At 52.6% G+C, this 18629-nt stretch overlaps 1 protein-coding gene across 14 annotated transcripts; it reads right to left on the bottom strand.

The window, feature by feature from the left end:
• Nucleotides 1–368: 368 nt before the first annotated feature.
• Nucleotides 369–13915, bottom strand: ADISSP (adipose secreted signaling protein). 14 transcript variants are annotated; one of them, XM_081148233.1, is made up of 8 exons: nucleotides 12796–13068; nucleotides 12505–12574; nucleotides 12022–12217; nucleotides 6265–6381; nucleotides 4754–4896; nucleotides 2275–2413; nucleotides 1288–1410; nucleotides 369–1048 (listed from the first exon to the last, which is right to left on the bottom strand). In XM_081148233.1, the coding sequence occupies exons 4-8, from the start codon at nucleotides 6299–6301 to the stop codon at nucleotides 948–950; spliced, it is 543 nt and encodes a 180-aa protein (XP_081004359.1). In that variant the 5' UTR covers nucleotides 6302–6381; nucleotides 12022–12217; nucleotides 12505–12574; nucleotides 12796–13068; the 3' UTR covers nucleotides 369–947. The 14 variants fall into 14 exon arrangements, 11 of the variants coding, with proteins under 11 accessions (XP_081004359.1, XP_081004361.1, XP_081004362.1 ...); XM_081148235.1 differs by having other exon boundaries at nucleotides 12022–12109; nucleotides 12881–13044; XM_081148236.1 differs by lacking the exon at nucleotides 12022–12217 and adding an exon at nucleotides 9147–9247 and having other exon boundaries at nucleotides 12881–13040.
• Nucleotides 13916–18629: the final 4714 nt, after the last annotated feature.

Below are 18629 nucleotides of genomic sequence, written 5' to 3' on the forward strand. Positions count from 1 at the left end.
GGACCCCAGTCGTTAGTAGAGGGGGCCTGGGTTGCAGAAAAAATGAGAAAGCTTTCATCTGTGCATGTGGCTGGGACTTGACCAGAAGAGGGTGCTGCTGTCTCCTTGTGAAGCATCCCAAACAGCACTCCCCCAGTCCGTAAGACCTCTCTCTGCCTGGGCAGAAGGCCCTCCCCATCCAAGCTGTCTTGGCAACCATTCCCAGACCTGAAATGCATCACCTGTAGATAGCTCTTTGGGACTAGGTACCACACAGTGGCCAGTGCCCTTGCCTCTTAGAAGTATGAGCTTAGCCAGAACTGTACCTTAGCCCATCGTCGAAGGATTGGGTGTTCTCAGGGCCCTGAAGAACAAAACTCCCACCGGTCTCTGGTATCCACTGAAAGTTTTATTTCTTTAGGGTTTATCCCAACCAGTTGTTTAAAAACCAAGTAACACACACCTGGGCGCAGGGGCTGGGAACTGCACCTCCCTCCTACTCACCATGAACAGCAGTGGGAAAGCAAGAGGGGGCAGGAGAGGTGGCTTAAATGAGACAGCAGCAGCAGTAATGGGGATGACATCAGAGCCAGCTCCCTCTCCCAGGCCCTGGCAGGAGCTCCTATGGCTTGCAGTAGGGAGGGGCAGATAAAACCCACCCTAGGTCCTCCCCCTCCCCCACCCCTCCTCAGATAGCCTCCTTGGGGGCTCAACCCATTTCTTCCCGAAGGAGACTGAGGCACATGGAGAGGAAGGAGGAACTGGGAAGGGGAGGACACAGGAGAGGCAGGGAGGTGGCATGAGTGAAGGCAGAGGTGAGGCATGGTGAGGCTCCAGCTGGAGGCCCCTAGACACCCCCCCATGCCCACCCCAGGGAAGGATGAGGAAGCCACACCGTCATGCAGCATTCAGGGGGATGAGGTGGAGATTAAGGCTGAGGGGCCCCGAAGCGGGCCGGGGCGTGGGCCTCAGTCGAAGCCGTGCCAGTCGCTGTGCTCCGAGTCGTATTCTAGCTCAGCACCCACGCACTTGACACCATCCAGCAGCATGGGTGTGCCATGGTGCCGGTCTGCAAGGTAGGCTACAAGTCAGTATGCCAGGCTGGACCCCTGGCCCCACCTTCCAAGGGGACCCCTCCACCTTCTCTCTGGGCTCTACTAGGGGGTGGAGAGAAAGACACTCACCAAGGAGGTGGGGGACCCCAGCCAGGGCAAGGATCCCTTTTTCAGATGGGAGGAAGGCAGAATCCCCTTTTGGTCAAAGTAGCACTTCCCCCCTCCTAGCCAGATACACGCCTTGCACTCTCACCCATGACGCGTGCCTGCACCACCACTCGCACACAGGTGCCTGCGCCACCTTCACAGGCTAGCAGCATCTCCTCCTTGAGAACGCCTTCCTTGTGCGCTGTGTACTCACACTTGACGCTGTAACCTGTCCGGGCAATGAGCACCTCCATGGCCTCCTGCCCCTGCCCCCAGCACTCACTGGCCCCCACCCACCACCAAGACTGGCCCCCCTCCTCCAAAGGAGCAAGCATGGCCCAGGACCCATGCCCCCAGGGTTGGGGCACAAGTGTCTGAAACTTCCCATTCTTCAATAAGCTCTACATGCCTTGGGCCTGTGGGACACCCCATTGAGGTTCCAAGGGTCAAACTTAGGCTTCCAGGAGGGCCTGCTGATTCCCAGAAAAAGCAGGCAAGGAGAGGGAGTGATAGGAAAGGGGGGTGGGCAGGCCAGGACTTGAGCAGATCAGGTGGCAAGAGGCAAAGGCCTGCAGGAGTTTGCTCAGTCCACTTAAGGGCAAGGTCATGAGGAGGTAGGGGACATGTAACTGAAGCTGGGGCTTCAGCACACAGTGAAACTGACACCCCAGCCTATGGAGAGGGTGGGGGCTGAAGCTAGCAGGGTAGAGGGAAGCAAAGCCCAGGTGAGTGCTAGGAGGGAGCTGTGCAGTTTGAGGCTCCAGCAGGTTTTTCTTGAGGAAAATGATGGAGGGAGGGCTGGAGGTCCAGAGCCAGTTCCTCAGTAGCTCCCATCATACCGCTGAGAAAACTATCAGGCAATGGGCAAAGGCCAACAGTGTGAGCCCATGGGCTTCTGTCCAGGGGGTGAGGCCTGAGGCATGGCACCTGCCAAGTTGCCACACCGCAAGCCCGTATAGAGGTATCATGTCCCTGGCTGCTGAGTTGACTGTCCACCCTACATGGGAGAAAAGGAGCACCCCATGTTCTCATTCCCACTCACACCAAGGCCCTGCTAGAGGAAGACAAGCCTCCGGCACCCTCTGGGACGCACCTTCTGGGACAGGCATGATGCTGAGGAGCTTCAGGTGCAGGCTGGGGACAGGTGCCTCTCGGATGTCCTTGCTCAGCCTTTGCACCGAGGGCAGAGTGAAGGTAATCTCATACCTGTGCAGGATCTTCAGGAAGCCAACCTGCAGCAGGAAGAGTGGAGAAGGAAGCACCTTCACTTACAGCCTCCCCCGGGGCCCATCCACGTCATGCCATCTATCATACTGTGGGCCTTTGCACCTGCTTCCTTAGGGATCCTAGCAGGTCTGTCTCCCCCCTCCACTCCAGCTGGTCCACACCCCAGCCCAGTGATTCCAGGTCCTTCCCCTGAGGACCTCACCCCATAGGTCGGCCACACACTCAGCATGTGTCTCATGGGCCCCACAGCTCTTCAGTGGCCCATCTTACAGACAAGGAAATGGAAGCCAGGAAATGACAGGCTAGAAGCCTCCTGGCCACACTTACCATGAGTGGCAGTCACATAGGAAGGCACCAGCCACTGTACAGAAGAGGCCATCCACCTGCCCCCATCACTACTACCTCTGCCCAGAGCCAAGAGCCCTGGGTCAGGGACACTGGCTCTCTAGTCACGCATGTGGAGACATGGGGCAACACAGACTGCACAGGATGAAGGCTGGGATAGAATTAGAACACTGACCCTAGATCAGCTGTGTCAATCCAGAGCTGACCCACAGGCCTGGCACTAGCCATTGAACCCAGTCTCCTGCCTGCCTGCCTGCTGGCATCAGAACAAAGAAGCCTGCTGCCCATTCAAAGGCTCACTGTGTCCAACGGCCCTGACTCAGGGTCCAAGCAATTTCTGTTGTTCATAGAGTGTTTGGCAACCGATGCCCTCTGGGATAGATGCCATCCTTGGAAACTCCAGTCGTATGAAGGGTCACAAGCCTGGGTGGCTGCTGAGCAGGTAGGCTGACGGGAGTGCCAGTCCAGGAGGCACAGGGGTGCATGCTGTACCCACAGCTCACATGCACACCAGCTGAGATTGGCTGCATGGAACATTTAGCCTTTCAATGGCATCAGGATGATGTCACTGCATGATAAAGCTCAGTCCATGCGGCTCCCATACTCTGCAGGGGAGGGCACACTTCTCAAGAAAGCTTTCTGGCTGGACCTGCCAATGATGACCCTGTGACGCAGCTGCACCACTTGCAGAATTTTCCAGGGGAAATACTCAGAGGTGTGCAAAAAATACTCATCACTGCCCTATTTATAACAGTGAAAAATAGAAACAGCAGTAACACCCGGAATAGGGAACCAGCTAAATCAACGATGATACATATAATGAAATACCAAGCGGCTGTAAAGTCTCATGGAAAATGCTTTGCTGACAGAGGTGGGAAATGGTTCACAACAGAAGCAAGCAAAAAACTGTTACACTGTGATACCAGCTTTTTGGTTTTGGAAACAAAGCTATAAAAAAAAACAAACTATAATCACACACATCAAAATATTAACCATTGTTATTTCTGGATTCTATAATTGTGGGTACTTTTAAATTTCTTTATAGTTTTCTCTATCTTCTGGATTTTCTCTAATAGATATGAATGGATTTTGCAATGGGGAGTGGGGGAGAGGGAGCTTTTTTTTTCAAGTTTTGTTTCATTCTGTTTATTCCCTTGGAGAAGTTGTCAGCTGTAGGAGAAAGAGCAAGGATTGGGCAGAAATGGGTATGAATCTGGGTCCCTCCTCAGGGTGCTCTGGATGGACCAGATGCCCCACCTCCCCTGGCATTCCTGCTCAACTCTGGAGCCCTGGTTTATTGTCCAACCTGAGGGCCTCACTCCCTGTTCCCCCCAATCCATTCCCTCCAGAGACTTTCTCCTGCCCCTCCCAAGTGGATGTGGGATCCGACAGTGTCCCAACAGTTGGAGAAGCCACACTGCAGGTTGTGTGAAGTGTGACCAATAGGAAAGGGTGTGCTCCAAAGAGCAGAAAACATGGGGGTGAATCAGCCAGAGGTTTGGAAAAGAAGGTAAAGTCACACCTTGTTAATAGCATAATTAGTCTCACATCTGTGTGACATATATACACTCTTCCATTTTATTCTTGAACCAACTCTATGGGATGTGAACTGTCTTCATTTCAGAGAATGGAAAGCTGAGGTGACCTGCCCAAGGTCATAGAGCCAGACTAACATGCCTGGACCTGAACCCAGGCCTCTGACACCACAGCCTTGACACCCAGCCTCCACAGCTATCTGGAATGATGCTGATGATAACAGACGATAATAACAGCTCCGCTCTGCTCACCTCATTCAAGGTGACATTCTAAATACATTCATCTCATTGGAATCTCACCACCTCCCACTTTACAGATGGGGAAACCAAGGCCCAGGGAGGGATAAAGATATGCCTATGGAGGCAGCTTAGAAGATATGGAACCGACAGGCCCAAGAAGCCAGGCAGGACTGAGGAGGAGGTAGAGGAAATAAGGCTGATGACAGGGGGAAAGTGTGCACATACCTTGACCAGAAAGCTGCTGTCACTCTCCTGGGTGACCATGACCACCGAGTCATGCAGCTTCTCATCAAAGTGGACATGGCTCTGGGAGCCCTCTGCATCATGGCCTGCTGCAAAGCGGATACTCCGGACTCTGGGCTTGTTGCCTAGGAAGAGAGTGGGAGAGGGCTCCAAATGGCTCCCCCGTGTTGCTTCCCCATCCCCTGCAACTGCCCTTGATATCATCCAGCACCCACTGGCTGGACTTCTTTCAGGGCTAGGCCACATCCTACCTGATTCTGGGGACCATGAGGCTTGAGGCCCAGGTCCCCCCGCAAAAAAATACCCTAAGAATGGGTGTCAGGGAGTCAGGAATTGGCAATATAACACCTCAGAGGGAATAAGGCTGACACCAAGGGCAAGAAGAGAGTCTTCCAGACTCTCACCTGCCTCAGGCAGAGCAAGACTCAGCCCAGGCCTCAGGACCCCTGCCAGGGCTCTCCTCCACAGGCCAAGCTCCCCATCTCTGGGACCTTCTCTTCCAGGGATGTCTGTGCTCGAGGTCCCTGCCTGCCCCTCTTGATGACCTCAACCTGGTAGAGGTGAGGGGCAAGGACAGGAATAGGCTCTAAGGGATCTGTTTGAGGGTCGGAAAAACAAAGGGGGACAAAACCCACACTGAACCCACCCACCTAGGAGAGGCTGCAGCTGCCCCTAACTCATCACTCATCACTGGCAGGGAAGATGGAAGAACCCAGAGGAGCCTCCAGGACCCTTCCCAAAGACACCCTCTGCTGCTTAACCCCTCACAAAGCCCTCAGCTGTCCCCAGAGGGATCAGGTTCTCCAAATCCAGAAGGCAAGGGGTTGAGACAGGCAGAGCATCGGGAGCTGCACTGAGGTCCTTTCCTGGGGAAGGTCTGTCTGATCAAGAGCATGACCCCAGTCCTCTCTGGCCCCCATGGCCCCTAGGCCTCCCTACAGCCCTGCTCCGAGTCCTTCTGAGGGGGAGGGCCTGGGCAAGCCCTGGTCTGGGTTCTTGGACACTCAGTAGAGGCTTAGAGGAGCCAGCCTGACACTTCCACAATCTTTGCTGAGCCCCCCAGACCTGACCCTCAAGTCTCACCAGGTCTCCCTTGCCTAAAACACTCCATGAGCCCTCTGGGCTCTGAATGAAACCAAAATTCCTTTCTGTGGCTCTACCCACCTTGCCAATCTCAGTGCTCACCCAAGCCCCCCATGCCCTCTAACCCCACTGGAACAGGGAAGCTGGAACAGGGACATGAGGGCATATACCTCCATAGACCAGCACACCAAAGAGCCAGCAGGGGTCCCCACATTCCCTACTAGGGCTTGGGTGTGCCCTAGGACCTGGCACAAGCAATGGTGCCATTATTGGTGTACTTTGTACTGATATTCAGACGACCCCCCACCCCCACACACACACAGCCAGGGCAGAGCCCACATGCAATAACACCCTCCCACCAGGGCCTGCTGGAAGACCCTGCAAATCCTCCAGGCCAGGAAGGCGCTTACCCTTGTTGGCTGCAGCCATGGATGCCCTCCCTGCCATGGGGGGAGACACGCAGCTCCTACTGGACCCTGCCACTCAAGCTCAGCAGCCTCCCATGCTCCAAGGACACCAGCAGGAGTCTAAAGGGTGGGGAGTGGGGAAGGCATGGGTCAGGGCCACCCATGACCTGAGAGCAGAGACCTCCCTTTAGGAAGGACCCAAACCCCTGCTGCTCTTAGCAGCCCAAGTGGTACCTGCACCCTCTAGCACAAGGATCTTCTGCCCCCACCACTCCTCCACCCACACCTCACATTCACCAAGAGCCCTCACCCCTGCCTGACACCCTGTTGACCCAGAGCCCAGTGGCATGCACTGAACTGCAGCTTCTGGGTGCGAAAGCACCAGCACAGGACTCATGCATCCAGGCCACCTGAGGCTGATGGGAAAGGCAGTCTGGAAAGGAGAGGACTTCTTTGGCACTTTCCAGGAGCCAGTTCTAGAGCTGGTGACCCCAAGGGCTATACCCTCCTGCAGCCAGAGTCCACATTAATTAGGTCATACACCCAGCACAGCTGGGTCCAGGTCAGAGTTAACAGTATGCATGGAGGGGAGCAAGAATAGGGCCCTTCATAAGATAACATGTCCTTGGAGCTTTCCCTACTGGTGACCTGATCAGGGCCATATACAGAACAGACGCCAGTGGAGGGGTTGCCCCCCCCCACCCTGAGCTCGGCTCCCCCAAAGTGGGCAGCCTCAGGGCAGGGGCAGCAGGGGGTAGGTGCCCCAGGAAGCCTGTGTGAGCAGTCTGGCCCCCATGGGCTGAGCTGGGCCATCTCAGCATCCAAAAGAATCATAAGTGCAACTGATGGAAACAGATGGAATACATAAAACTGGAGCATTCACAGAGGTTAGGGACAGAAGGAGAGAGAAAGCCAAACAAACAAACCCAAACCCTCATTTGTCACCACTGATGGTAGCAATGCCCTAACTCTTTGCTGCGAAAATTGGCAATAATGGGAAATAATTCAGCCTGTCTCCTGGCCTTTTCTGTAATGAAATAGCCCTGGCAGTTGAAAGAAAGCTGTTCTTTACAGAATAATTCTCACTATTAAATAACAAAGGAATGACCAAATGCCAAGTGATTCTGTAACCCCCAACTCAGGCTGGAGCAGTGAGTCATCGGATGGTAAACCAGGAGGAAAGAGGTTGACAGCAGTAGATGCTCACAGATGCCCATGTGCCAGCAACAGATGACCTAGGGCTCTTAAGGGGAACAACACAAGTTTGCAATGGAGAGATGTGACATCAGCCAGTCACGAATGGGTCGATCGCCCCTCACTCCCAGAGGAACCTGACACGCTGATACCCTCTGATGTGGAGCAGCACCAAATCACAGCACCACTGCCAAGGGCACAACACCTGCCCAAAACATCTAACCTGGATCTAATCAAGCCCCTAGCTCCAACGTCTGGCTTACTGAAAGCAGAGGTTAGTGGAACAAATTAAATGGCTCCATGGGAAAGCAATGAGACAAACCCAGAAGGCAGGAGAGTCTATAGGTCAACTGACCTGTTTTGTTTTTTTCCCCAAACTACAAGAAATATAAAGGGAGGGAGATTTTTTTTAGCTAGGGGATGGGCAAAAACCAGACTGTGGAGCCGCCGCCTGTTTTGTTTTAGCTGATTTTAGAGAGAAAAGGGGGAGAGGAGAGAGAAAGAAACATCCATGTGAGAAACACCGATCGGCTACCTCCTGCATGGGCCTTGACCGGGGATCAGACCCACAGCCTGGGTGTGTGCCCTGACAGGGAATCGAACCCACCACCTTTCCATGTACGGGAGGATGCTCCAACCAAGCCCCACTGGCAGGGCCACCGCCTGTTTTTGTAAAGTTTTGTTGGAACACAACCCCACTTGTTTGTTTACATATTGTCTAAAACTGCTTTTGCACTAAAGCAAAACTAGTTTGAGTAGTTGCCACAGAGACCACGTAGCCTGCAATGTCTAAATTATTTACTATCTGGGCCTTCACAGAAAAAGGCTGCCAACCGCTGTTCTAGATTTAACACACAAAGAAGGCAGGTTCTCTATGGGACAAATGACCTGGTTTTTTCCACTACACCAGTTGCAAGAAGAAAAATAAATGGGGTAGGGGGTTTCTAACTACCCATAAAAAAGGCATTTGGGGAATAATTAGGAAATGTGAATGAGACTGGATCTTAGATGATATTAATAAGAGCTGATCTTGTTTGGTGAGATAACGAAATTGTATTATGTAGAGAAGTGTGTCCTATTTTTCATAGATACACACTGAACTATTTAGAGATAAGTGACCCATGAATGACCTAGGCTAGTCCCGGGAATGAGGAAGAGAAACCCCCGATTGGCAGCCTCACAGTCAGGGGCTGGCCTGCGGAGGGCATGATCTGGAAGTCTCTCACATACTGAGCTCCTGAGAGCCAGCCTCGCCTCCCTCCCCACTGCCAGGCCCAAGCCCTGCCTCAAGGGCAGGTGGTCAGCTTGGGTGCCAGGAACACCTGAGAGGAGGGTGCATGGGGAGGTGCAAGGAAAGGAAAGGCTCGGGTCTCAGGAATGCAGGAGCCACCAGGGCAGGTACAGCCAAGCCAGCACACTTCTCCACTCCCTTGGAGGCTAGCTCCCAGGCCCCACCCAGCCTGGGGTGAAGAGAGGGGAACTATGCCCCCCACTCATCTCTGGCCGCGGCTGCTCTGGGTTGGGCCCAGAAGAGCAGCCCCTTAGCCCTCGGATGCTCAGCTTTTCCCCAGGGATCCTGGCCCTTGGAGAGAAACCTGCCCCACCCCATCCACTCCAGCCACCCTCTGAAGCTATGGACTCAGAGTATGTGAAAAATGGCCACATGCAAGGGTACCAGACCACCTTCCTACCTTTTGAAGAAGTTGTTCCAGCCACACCTCTGCAGCCATGGGGGAATGACTGTCCAATACTCACAAGATCCCCACATCTCCCAGGACACTTCCTGGAGGCCCTGGTGAAACTCTTAATCAGTGGCCAGTCAGCAAAGGCTCCTGGGGACTCTTCACAAAATACTCTGACCCAGTACTTGCCCCCTCCCTGTCTTCCCCCACAGTGCACTGCCTGTTGCCTGCCCGGAACAATCCTGTCCCCTTGGCCTGGGTCCCAGCCCCAGAGTACCTTACTTAGGGTAGCATACCACCATCCCACTCCTGCCCATCCCAGCATAGGCCTAAAAAAATCTTTAAAAGGATCCCCTTCTCACTTCTGGGATCATTTGATATCTATGTTCCCTACCTTAAAAGGGCAGTGACTGTTTTTGCCAAACTCTGTGTCCCTAGCACCTAATCCAGCAACTGGCAGGGAGAACCTATGTTCACCTCATATTTGTTAAATGAATGAATGACTGAACTAAGGGGAGCCCAAACCTGGGCCTTAGCTGGGCCCTGTAGGCAGCTGTGGGAGGACCCTCTTACCAAATACCCTCAGGAAGAGGAAAGCCCCACCCCACTCTTAGTCAACCTCTGCCCTGGAGGGCACACCCCTCCCCCATCTCAGAGTGTAGTCTCCCACTAGGCATTCTTTTAGCTTTGCCACCATCAAATGGTGACTTAACTGTTCCATCCTTGACATGGAAAGCCCAGAAGGTAGGACCTGTACCTCATGCACCGACCAGAGCTCAGGTAGGAGCAAGCAGAGGGGAAGGCAAGTGACTTCAGGGGCCCAGAGGAGGCGGGAAAGAGAAAGCCTCTTCTCTTGCAACAGGAGTCTATCCCTTGGAAGCCAGACTCTTATCCACAAAAATCCTTATCAGAAGCAGAAGGAGAGGGTGTCCAGCTTCCTCCCGTTGCAGCTGTGTCCACAGGGCACTGCTAGGCCCCTTCTTGTGCCAGCCAAGTCCTGAGTATGACCTAAGCTGCACAGCCTTCCAGAACCTGGAGGGACATGGTCAGGAGCATGGGTTCCAGAGCCCAGAAATCCTGGTTCAGATTCAGGCTGTATGGGCAAGTTACTTCACATCTCTATGCCTCAGTTTTCTCATCTGTATCACAAGAAAAAGCAGTGGTCTCTTCCTCAGAGTGTTTGGTGCAGCTGGTGTCTGAAGTTCTGACAACACTCCCCACTCCACCCCCACCTTTGCAAAAGCAAAGCCCCAAAGGCCTGGTTTCTGAAGCAATGGCAATATCAGGGCAGCACTGGAGAGAAGGCACTTCAGGCTATCCTGGAACAGCCGGGAATGGCCTTCAGGGTGGGCCCCCTGGGACTTCAGCCTTCTCAGAATACAGCTCAAGGGTTTAGGGACCTCCTTCTTCCTTTCCCCTTCATCCTGCCTTCTCCCTCCCCCACTTTCAGGCTAGGGATTGACAGAGAACAGACTGATGGGAGCCTGCTGTTCCCCAAATCCAGAGAAATGGGAAATGCCCCCACCCCAGCAAACAAAATAACACCGCCCCCTTAGATGAGCTGTTAACAGGTCAGGGGTGACACTATGGACAAGTTCACAGGATGTGGAAAGCTGAAAAGCTAGAACAAGGGCCTTGGGTGCTTCTTTGGCTCTCAGTTACTCTCAGGGAAATTGGGGGAAACTTTTCTCTAGGGGACAGAATGCTGCCAGCTCAGGTCCCTCTCACCTTTAGAGAGAATGGCTGCTTCAAGGTTACCCTACCCAGAGGAGGGCTCAGCCAGGCCCAGTGAAGCCTCTGGCATGAAGATCAAGCCCAGGGACATGACAAGTGAGCAGACAAATGGACAGATGGACAGTTACAGAACCCAGAGTTCTCGGTCCCCTAGACTCCTGCCCCACAGGGTGCTAGCTCCAGGCTGTCGCACACTGGGGCCCAAGGCTCCAGCATGGAAGGAGGGCTAAAGATAGTCTGTCTATGGCAGGTGGAGCTCCAGAACCCACTACCTTCTTGCCCTCCCTCCACCCCACAGCTGTACTAGTACACCACCTCTCTGCTCCAGAGGCAGCTCCCAAATCCCAGACATCACAAGTACAGGTTGTCCTCTGCTGTGTGGCTTGGAACAAGTCACCAACCTCTTGGGACCTCATTTTTCATTCATTCCCCAATCCCTATTCTCAACCTGTTCAGGGACTTTACAAGCCAGGAATTCCACAACCTTCCACCCTCCCCAAGCCCCCAACCCAGGGCTCAGTCCTGGCTTAAGCTCTCAGTCCATTAGATGCACTGTCCAGCCTCTCATTAAAGCTCCAGCTTGTTGCCCTGGCCGGTGTGGCTCAGTTGGTGGAGCGTTGTCCCATGCACCAAGAGGCTGCTGATTTGATTCCTGGTCAGGACACAAGCCTGGGTTGCGAGCTCAGTCCCCAGCAGGGTGTGTGCAGGAGGCAGACTATCGATGTTTCTCACTTTAACGTCTCTGTCTCTCTCTCCCTCTCACTTCCTCTCTCTAAAGTCAATAAAGACATTAAAACAAAACAAAACAAAAACTCAAGCTTGTAAAAAGAGTGCTCACTGAAGCCACACTGACCTGCTGACTCCAGAACCTGACCGAGGACTGAACACACAGTGGGGCCCACATACCTAAACCAATGCCTGGAAAAGCAAGACTGGAAGTCAGGTGTGGCTGTGGCAGTTTTACATCAGTTCAGTCTGATGTGACTCCATTTCCTTGCAAGGATAGGTACAAGCGTTCTCTCTCACCCACCATGCTACACCCTCCCGCCTCCCCAAGAAGAGCTGCCCTCCTCTGCCCAGCATACCCCACTCTAAACCCTCAGATAGAAGGTGTTTAGTTTCCCTCTAGCCTCCAGGCTGCCCGCCCTACCCTTGAGGTCCAGGCAGGATCCAGGGGTCGCCAGCTGCCCCAGGCTTTCTGCAGTTCCCTGGGCAGGGAAATGCCCTACTCCGGCTTCCTAGTGCCAAGATTCAAGAGGGAAGGCAGTCCAATGCCTCTTTCTCAGTCCAGCGGGGTCCCTGTTCACTAGCAGGAACACTAGTCCAGAAACTAAATCGAATACCTCCTGCAGGGACAACAAAGAGGTGCCAGCCAAGTCCCCAGACGCAGCAGGGGCCCGGGTGTGGGACCCTCTATCCTCTCCCGCCTCCATCGCCGTGGGTGTGGCGCCCCCATCCCCGCCCCATTCCCATCCTCCCGCGACGACTGAGGCTAAAGGCACCCTCCCGCCATCCCCCTCCCGGGCTGCGAGGCCGCACTCCGTCCTCAAAGATAATCCTGCGCCCTCCCCACCCTGACCTCCGCTGACGCAGTCTCCGAAGCCCGCACTCCCCGGCATCACCGCCCTCCTACCTGAGGGTGCCGAGGCACGCGAGGCTGAGAGGCTACCCGTCCAAGGTCACCCAGCGAGGCGGTGGCGGAGCTGTGGGGGGGATGCTGATGGCGCTGACCCCGTCACGCCCCCGCCCTCAGGGTGTCACACATGCCCCGGACAGCACCCGCGGAAAATACCCCAGCTACACCAGCTAACGGTCACCCGGGGCTGGGCATCTCCCCAGCTCAAGATGCCAGGGAGCCCTCCCGAGCCCGGCCCCGACAGCCGAGCGCCCCCCCACCGCCCCAGCCGGATGGGGTCTCACCCACCGACCGCTCAGGACAGAGGCTCCGCCCGTAGGGGAATCTCCGGGAGCGGGGAGGAACCGGCAGGTGGCGGAAGAAGCAGTCTCACCGTGCGGGGCGCACCCCGAGGCCAACCCGGGACGACCGGGGAGGGGGGCGGTGGCGGTCGTGGAAGCAGCGGTAGCGACAGCAGCGGGGGGCTCAACGCAGAGCACGAGGAGGGAGCCCAGAGTGGCGCCCACCCTCCTCAGGGGCACGCCCCCACCTCCGCCCATTGGTGGGCCGAGGGGGTGGGGCAAGGATGCTTCGGACCAATAAGCGGGTGCCAGAGAACCGCCAACGGGCGTTGCGCCACTGCGTCACGTGCACAGGACCCTGCGGCTGCGTAGTGCTAGCCTCGCTCGCCCAGGGCCCCGGAGGTATCGCGTTGAAGGCGGCCGGGCAGGCAGACGTAGCCTGGGGCCCCAGCCGGCGGAGGGAGAGAGGAGGGGAGGAGCGCTTCGAATAGGTCCCGCCGCGTCCCCCCTTTAGCTGTGGAGTTTGCACCTCCCGTCTCCGCCTCACCTTGGAAGAGGCCTCCCCTAGGCTTTGCCCCTTCAGACGGTCGTAAGGCGGGGCTCAGGGCTGGGTGGGGCACAAGAAAGTCGCTTCCGAGCCTCTTCCGCAGTCGATTCGCGCATCACTAGGTCCGGTCCTGGAGCCGCCCTGCGACCCGCGGATTTCAGCCGCTTTCCCTTCCACCCCTTCCCCCTGCCTCGAAGAAAGCGCTCCGGCAGGGACCTGAGATGCGCCCTGGGAGCCCGGGGTGGCGAGATAAGCATCAGAACAAAGGAGGCACACGGGTGGGGGTGGGGAGAACTTGGTCTGGCGCCCTTGGGGACCGCAGCCTCCGCTTCAGGTCTCCAAGGAGGCGGTCGTCATGGCAGCCGGATGCGCCCAGCTCAGCGCAGCAGGTTGGGCCGTGGGCGCCCGCCTAGAGCGGGAGGAGCGGGAGACGTGGCCCTGGGGTCTTCAGAGGCTCTTGCGGATCCTTGAACACCCCCGCCACACACGCGCGCGCCCCATTTCGCTGTCCGGGACAGAGTGCCTGAAGTGCCCTCGGGGAGCCCCCCGGAGCTTGCAGCTCCCTCCTTCCAACGTAACTAGGGGAGAGATGGCCCGAGTGGCTTAGGGCCAGCTTCCTTTCGGAAGGGCGGCGTCGCTGCCTTTGCGAAACCTCCAAGGTACTGTCCCTCCGCGGGATCCCTGTGCTCTTGTGTGCACACTGTTGGCAAACTAATCTTCCTGGGCTATTTATTGTTTGCATGGAGCCCTACCCTGCTGCGAAGCGCTCCTTGCTCTGCGACTGTCTTCAGCACAGCCTCACAAACTTTTTAGCAGCATTTTGGGTGATTCCTGTGCACTCTGGCGTTTGAGATTCTGTCCTCCAGCGCTGGCATTGGGACATTTCCACATTCTGATCCCAGTCCACCAGCTCCTGCCAGATGCTCTCTCACTACCCAACCCACATTCCATGCGCTCTACTATGATCCGCCTCCAACTTGTCAAAGTAAGAAACGTTCAAACCTGTAGAGAATTTTTATGAGTTTATTTGAGCCAAACTGATGACAGTTGCCAGGAAGCAAAACTGCTATCAAAGCAGTTCTGCACTCTGCTTTATACATTATAATCAAAAGAGAAGATAATAAGTGGGTTACGTGAAATCCATTGGTAATAGATTAGGGAGGCCAGAGAAAGCACAGGAGGAGGGGTGGAACCTCTGGGGTTGGATAAAAAGTAAAATGATAAACACATACTTCTTTTACATAGGTGGGTACAGGATAATTAACAGTCAACAATTATCATGATTGCCCTGCCCTGTTTGGCTTAGTTGGTTGAGCAGTGTCCCATGCACTGAGAGGTCACAGATTTGATTCCTGGTAAGGGCACATGCCCAGTAGGGGGCGTGCAGGAGACAGCCAATCAACGTTACCTGCTCTCTCCCCCTCTCCCTTCCTCTCTAAAAAAAACAAACCAAAAAAACCATATAAAAAATAAATTTAAAAAAACAACATAACAATAACAATGAGGGGAACTGTGGTTTCTGCTTTGGTGTGGTTGTGCCTAGAGGGGTCCAGAAAAGAAAAGTTACTTTGACATTCCAAACATATGTTATGGTAGATGCTAAAAGACAATAGGCTCAACTAAGTAAAGATTGACTTTTGTCAGGGAAAATTCTAGCCTAGGACTTGACTACCCACCATAAACTGCTTTTAGTTTAAAAGTTTTCATTTCAGACCATACTATGTGGTTACTTTAGGTCTCTGAGTTTGTATGGCCGCGGTGCAGGCCTCCCCTGAGCTTGTCACGTTTTTAGTATGTGGCCCCTTTTGGTCTACAGACTGTATTCTTATGTCTATTCTTCAAGGTCTAAAGCTGGCAGACAGAGAGCCCAAAGCAGGCTGCCATTATTTAGTTTAGCTCACGTGGGCTTTTAAAACTTCTTATTTGTCTTTTCCTCCTCTTTCTCTTCCTACTCTTCCCCTACTTATTCCTCTTTTGATATATCAGAATATCGCCCAGCCGGGCGTGACTCAGCGGTTGAGCATCGACCTAGGATCCAGGAGATCGGGGTTCGATTCCCGGTGAGGGCACATGCCCGGGTTGCGGGCTCGATCAATGACTCTCTCTTCATTGATGTTTCTATCTCTCTCTCTCTCCCTCTCCTTTCTGCTCTCTGAAATCAATAAAGATATATTTAAAAAAATAAAAGAAATGATATATCAGAAAATCTAACAAGATGGACTCACTTTCCAGCCTGGCACCAAAAGCTGGCACATCAATTTGCCATACTTCCCACCAATCCCTATTTTCTCACATTAACTTTACTTTCTGGGTATATTTCACATACCTTCCTTATGCTACCTTCCCGCCTGAAATGCCCTTCCTACTCTTCTCTTGTGGACAAAACTCACCCTTCCTGCAAGAACAAGCTTTAAAGCCTGCTTTTTTTTTTTAAATCCTCACGTGAGGATATTTTTTTCCATTGCTTTTTCAGAGAGAGTGGAATGGAGAGAGAGGGAAACATCCACATCAAGTGGTTGCCTCCCCAGTCGGGCGAGCCTACAACCGAGGTATGTGCCCTTGGTTGGGAACCAAACCCTGGACCCTTCGGTCATTGGTTCAATGCTCTAACCACTGAGCCAAACATGTTGGGGCCAAAAGCCTACTTTTTTATGTCTTTCTAGCCAACTTCTCAAATCCATTCCTGGCTCTTCCAAACACACAAACTAGCTGCTTGACTCTGGACTGTCTGATGCTACACTAGTCCTCCCCTGACCCATGATTTAGCTCTTTGTGTTTTCAGTTACCTGCCATCAACTGCTGTCTCAAAATATTAAATGGAAATTCCCAAAAACAAACTACTCATAAGTTTTAAATTGTGCACCATTCTGAGTAGCACGAAGAAGTCTTATGCTCCATCCTGCCCATTATATGAATTCACGCTATATATACTACCCACCTGTTAGTGATAGTAGTCATCTCTGTTATGAGATAGGTTATCAGAGAGGGGGGACCCACAGTCACATAACTTTTATTACAGTATATTATAACTGATCTATTTCATTATTAGTTATTGTAGTTAATCTGTTACTGTGCCTAATTTATAATATAAGCTTTGTCATAGCTATGTATGTGTAGGAAAAAACAGTATGTATAGGATTCGGTACTCTGAGGTTTCAGGCATCCACTGGGGGTCTTAGAAGGTAACCCCTGTGGATAAAGGGGGACTATTGTATGTTGCAGTGTATATTCTAGTACATGTCTTGGTAAACATATGGATGCATTTCTCTTGAGTACATATTGAGGAATGGAATTGCTTGTACATAGCTGTGGTAGCTTTATAATATGCCAATTTAGGATGAACTATATTTCCCAGAATTCTCTTCTGTGTATGTTTCCAATTAGGGTGGGCCACAATGGACATTTTTGCATGAGATTTGGAGGATAGAAGAAAAGCAGTGGCTATATTGGTTTTTACACTTGCAAGGTCTAGGCAGAAGCTTTGAAGCCCATGCACTTTGTTGCTGACCTGTTGTCTCACCTCACTGACATGGGGTAGCACCCAGGCTTCCACTTCTCTGACTCCTGGGCCAGATAGAAAAAGGCACCTGCTTCTCCAGCATGATACCCACGTCATCAAATTTGGAGGCAGTGGGAACTAACATGAGTTCCAGTTTGTCCTCAAGGGTTCCAGCTTGTGTTCATGGATTCCAGCTTGTCCTTTCTCTTCCCCACTTTATATCCATCTACCCTTCCCAAATGCCTGACCTGTGAACCTTAAGCTCCAGTGTCAGATGCAAAACAACAGCCTTACAGAGCCTATTTAACAATTACCTGATATCAAATCCCTGTAACAAATTCTTTCTGCTTCTTTGATTGAACTGATACAATAGCATAGACATCTGCTTAATTTTATATGAAACTGCCAAATTGTTTTCTGAAATGGTTGTACTCACACTCTCAGCAGAGTATGAGAGTTCTAGTTGCTTCACATCCTCATTAATATAAAAAATTAGAAATTAATTTTGTAAAAGCACAACACTGAGAACCAAAGTAGGATGCCCTTGTGGAGGACAATTCCACAACATCTATCAAGATTGCAAATGCAGCCTGGCCAGTGTGACTCAGCAGTTGAGCATCGTCCTAGGATCCGGGAGACCCCGGTTCAATTCCTGGTCAGGGCACATGCCCAGGTTGTGGGCTCAAAGCCAATCAATGACTCATTCACCATAGATGTTTCTATCTCTCTCCCTCTCCCTCTCCCTCTCCCTCCCCCTCCCCCTCTCCCTCTCCCTCTCCCTCTCCCTCTCCCTCTCCCTCTCCCTCTCCCTCTCCCTCTCCCTCTCCCTCTCCCTCTCCCTCTCCCTCTCCCTCTCCCTCTCCCTCTCCCTCTCCCTCTCCCTCCCCCTCCCCCTCCCCCTCCTGCTCTGGCTTCCTCTCCCTCTCCTGCTCCCTTTCCCTTTCCCTTTCCCTTTCCCTTTCCCTTTCCCTTTCCCTTTCCCTCTTCCTCTCTCTGAAATCAATATTTTATTTTAAAAAAAGATTGCAAATACATGTACTCTTTTTAAAAAATGTTTTTATTGATTTTAGAGTGAGGAAGAGAGAGGGAGAGAGAAACATCTATTGGTTGCCTTGCACACCCACTGGGACTAGGGATTGAACCAGCAACCCAGGCATATGCCCTGACCAGGAATCAAACTGGCAACCTTTTGGTGCACTGGATGACACTCAGCTATGAGTCACACCAGCCAGGGCAAATGCATGTATTCTTTGACCTAACTAGTTCTGGAATTTATCATGCAGATATACTTGTACACAATATTAAATTATGAATGTGTGAGATGACTCGTATTATTAATAATAAAAGATTAAAAACAAATGTTCATAGAGGACTGATTAAGTTTGATACAGACAAAATTTTATTTGGTACAGACAATAGAGCTTTAAAAGCAGAGGAAGTTTTCAATGTACGTACTGACATGGAAAAATCTTGCATTAGTGAAGGTTCTCCAGAGAAACAGAACCAATGGGAGACAAAGGAGACAGATGAATTAGCTCATGCAGTCATGGAGGCTGGCAAGTTGCAAGATCTGTAGCATGAGTCAGCAAGCTGGAGTCCCAGGAGAGTTGATGGTTTAGTTCCAGTCCAAAGGCTGGCAGGCTCAAGACCCAAGAAGAATCCATGTTTCAATTAGAGTCCAAAGGCAGAAAAAAAGCCCATCTCCCGGTTGAAAGGCTGTCAGGCAGGAGGAATTCTGTTTTATTCACGCCTTCAACGGATTGGAAGAGGCCCACATCAGGGAGAACAATCTGCT

This window comes from Miniopterus schreibersii (genome assembly GCF_964146895.1).
Source record: "Miniopterus schreibersii genome assembly, chromosome: 10".
NCBI classification, from domain to species: domain Eukaryota; kingdom Metazoa; phylum Chordata; class Mammalia; order Chiroptera; family Miniopteridae; genus Miniopterus; species Miniopterus schreibersii.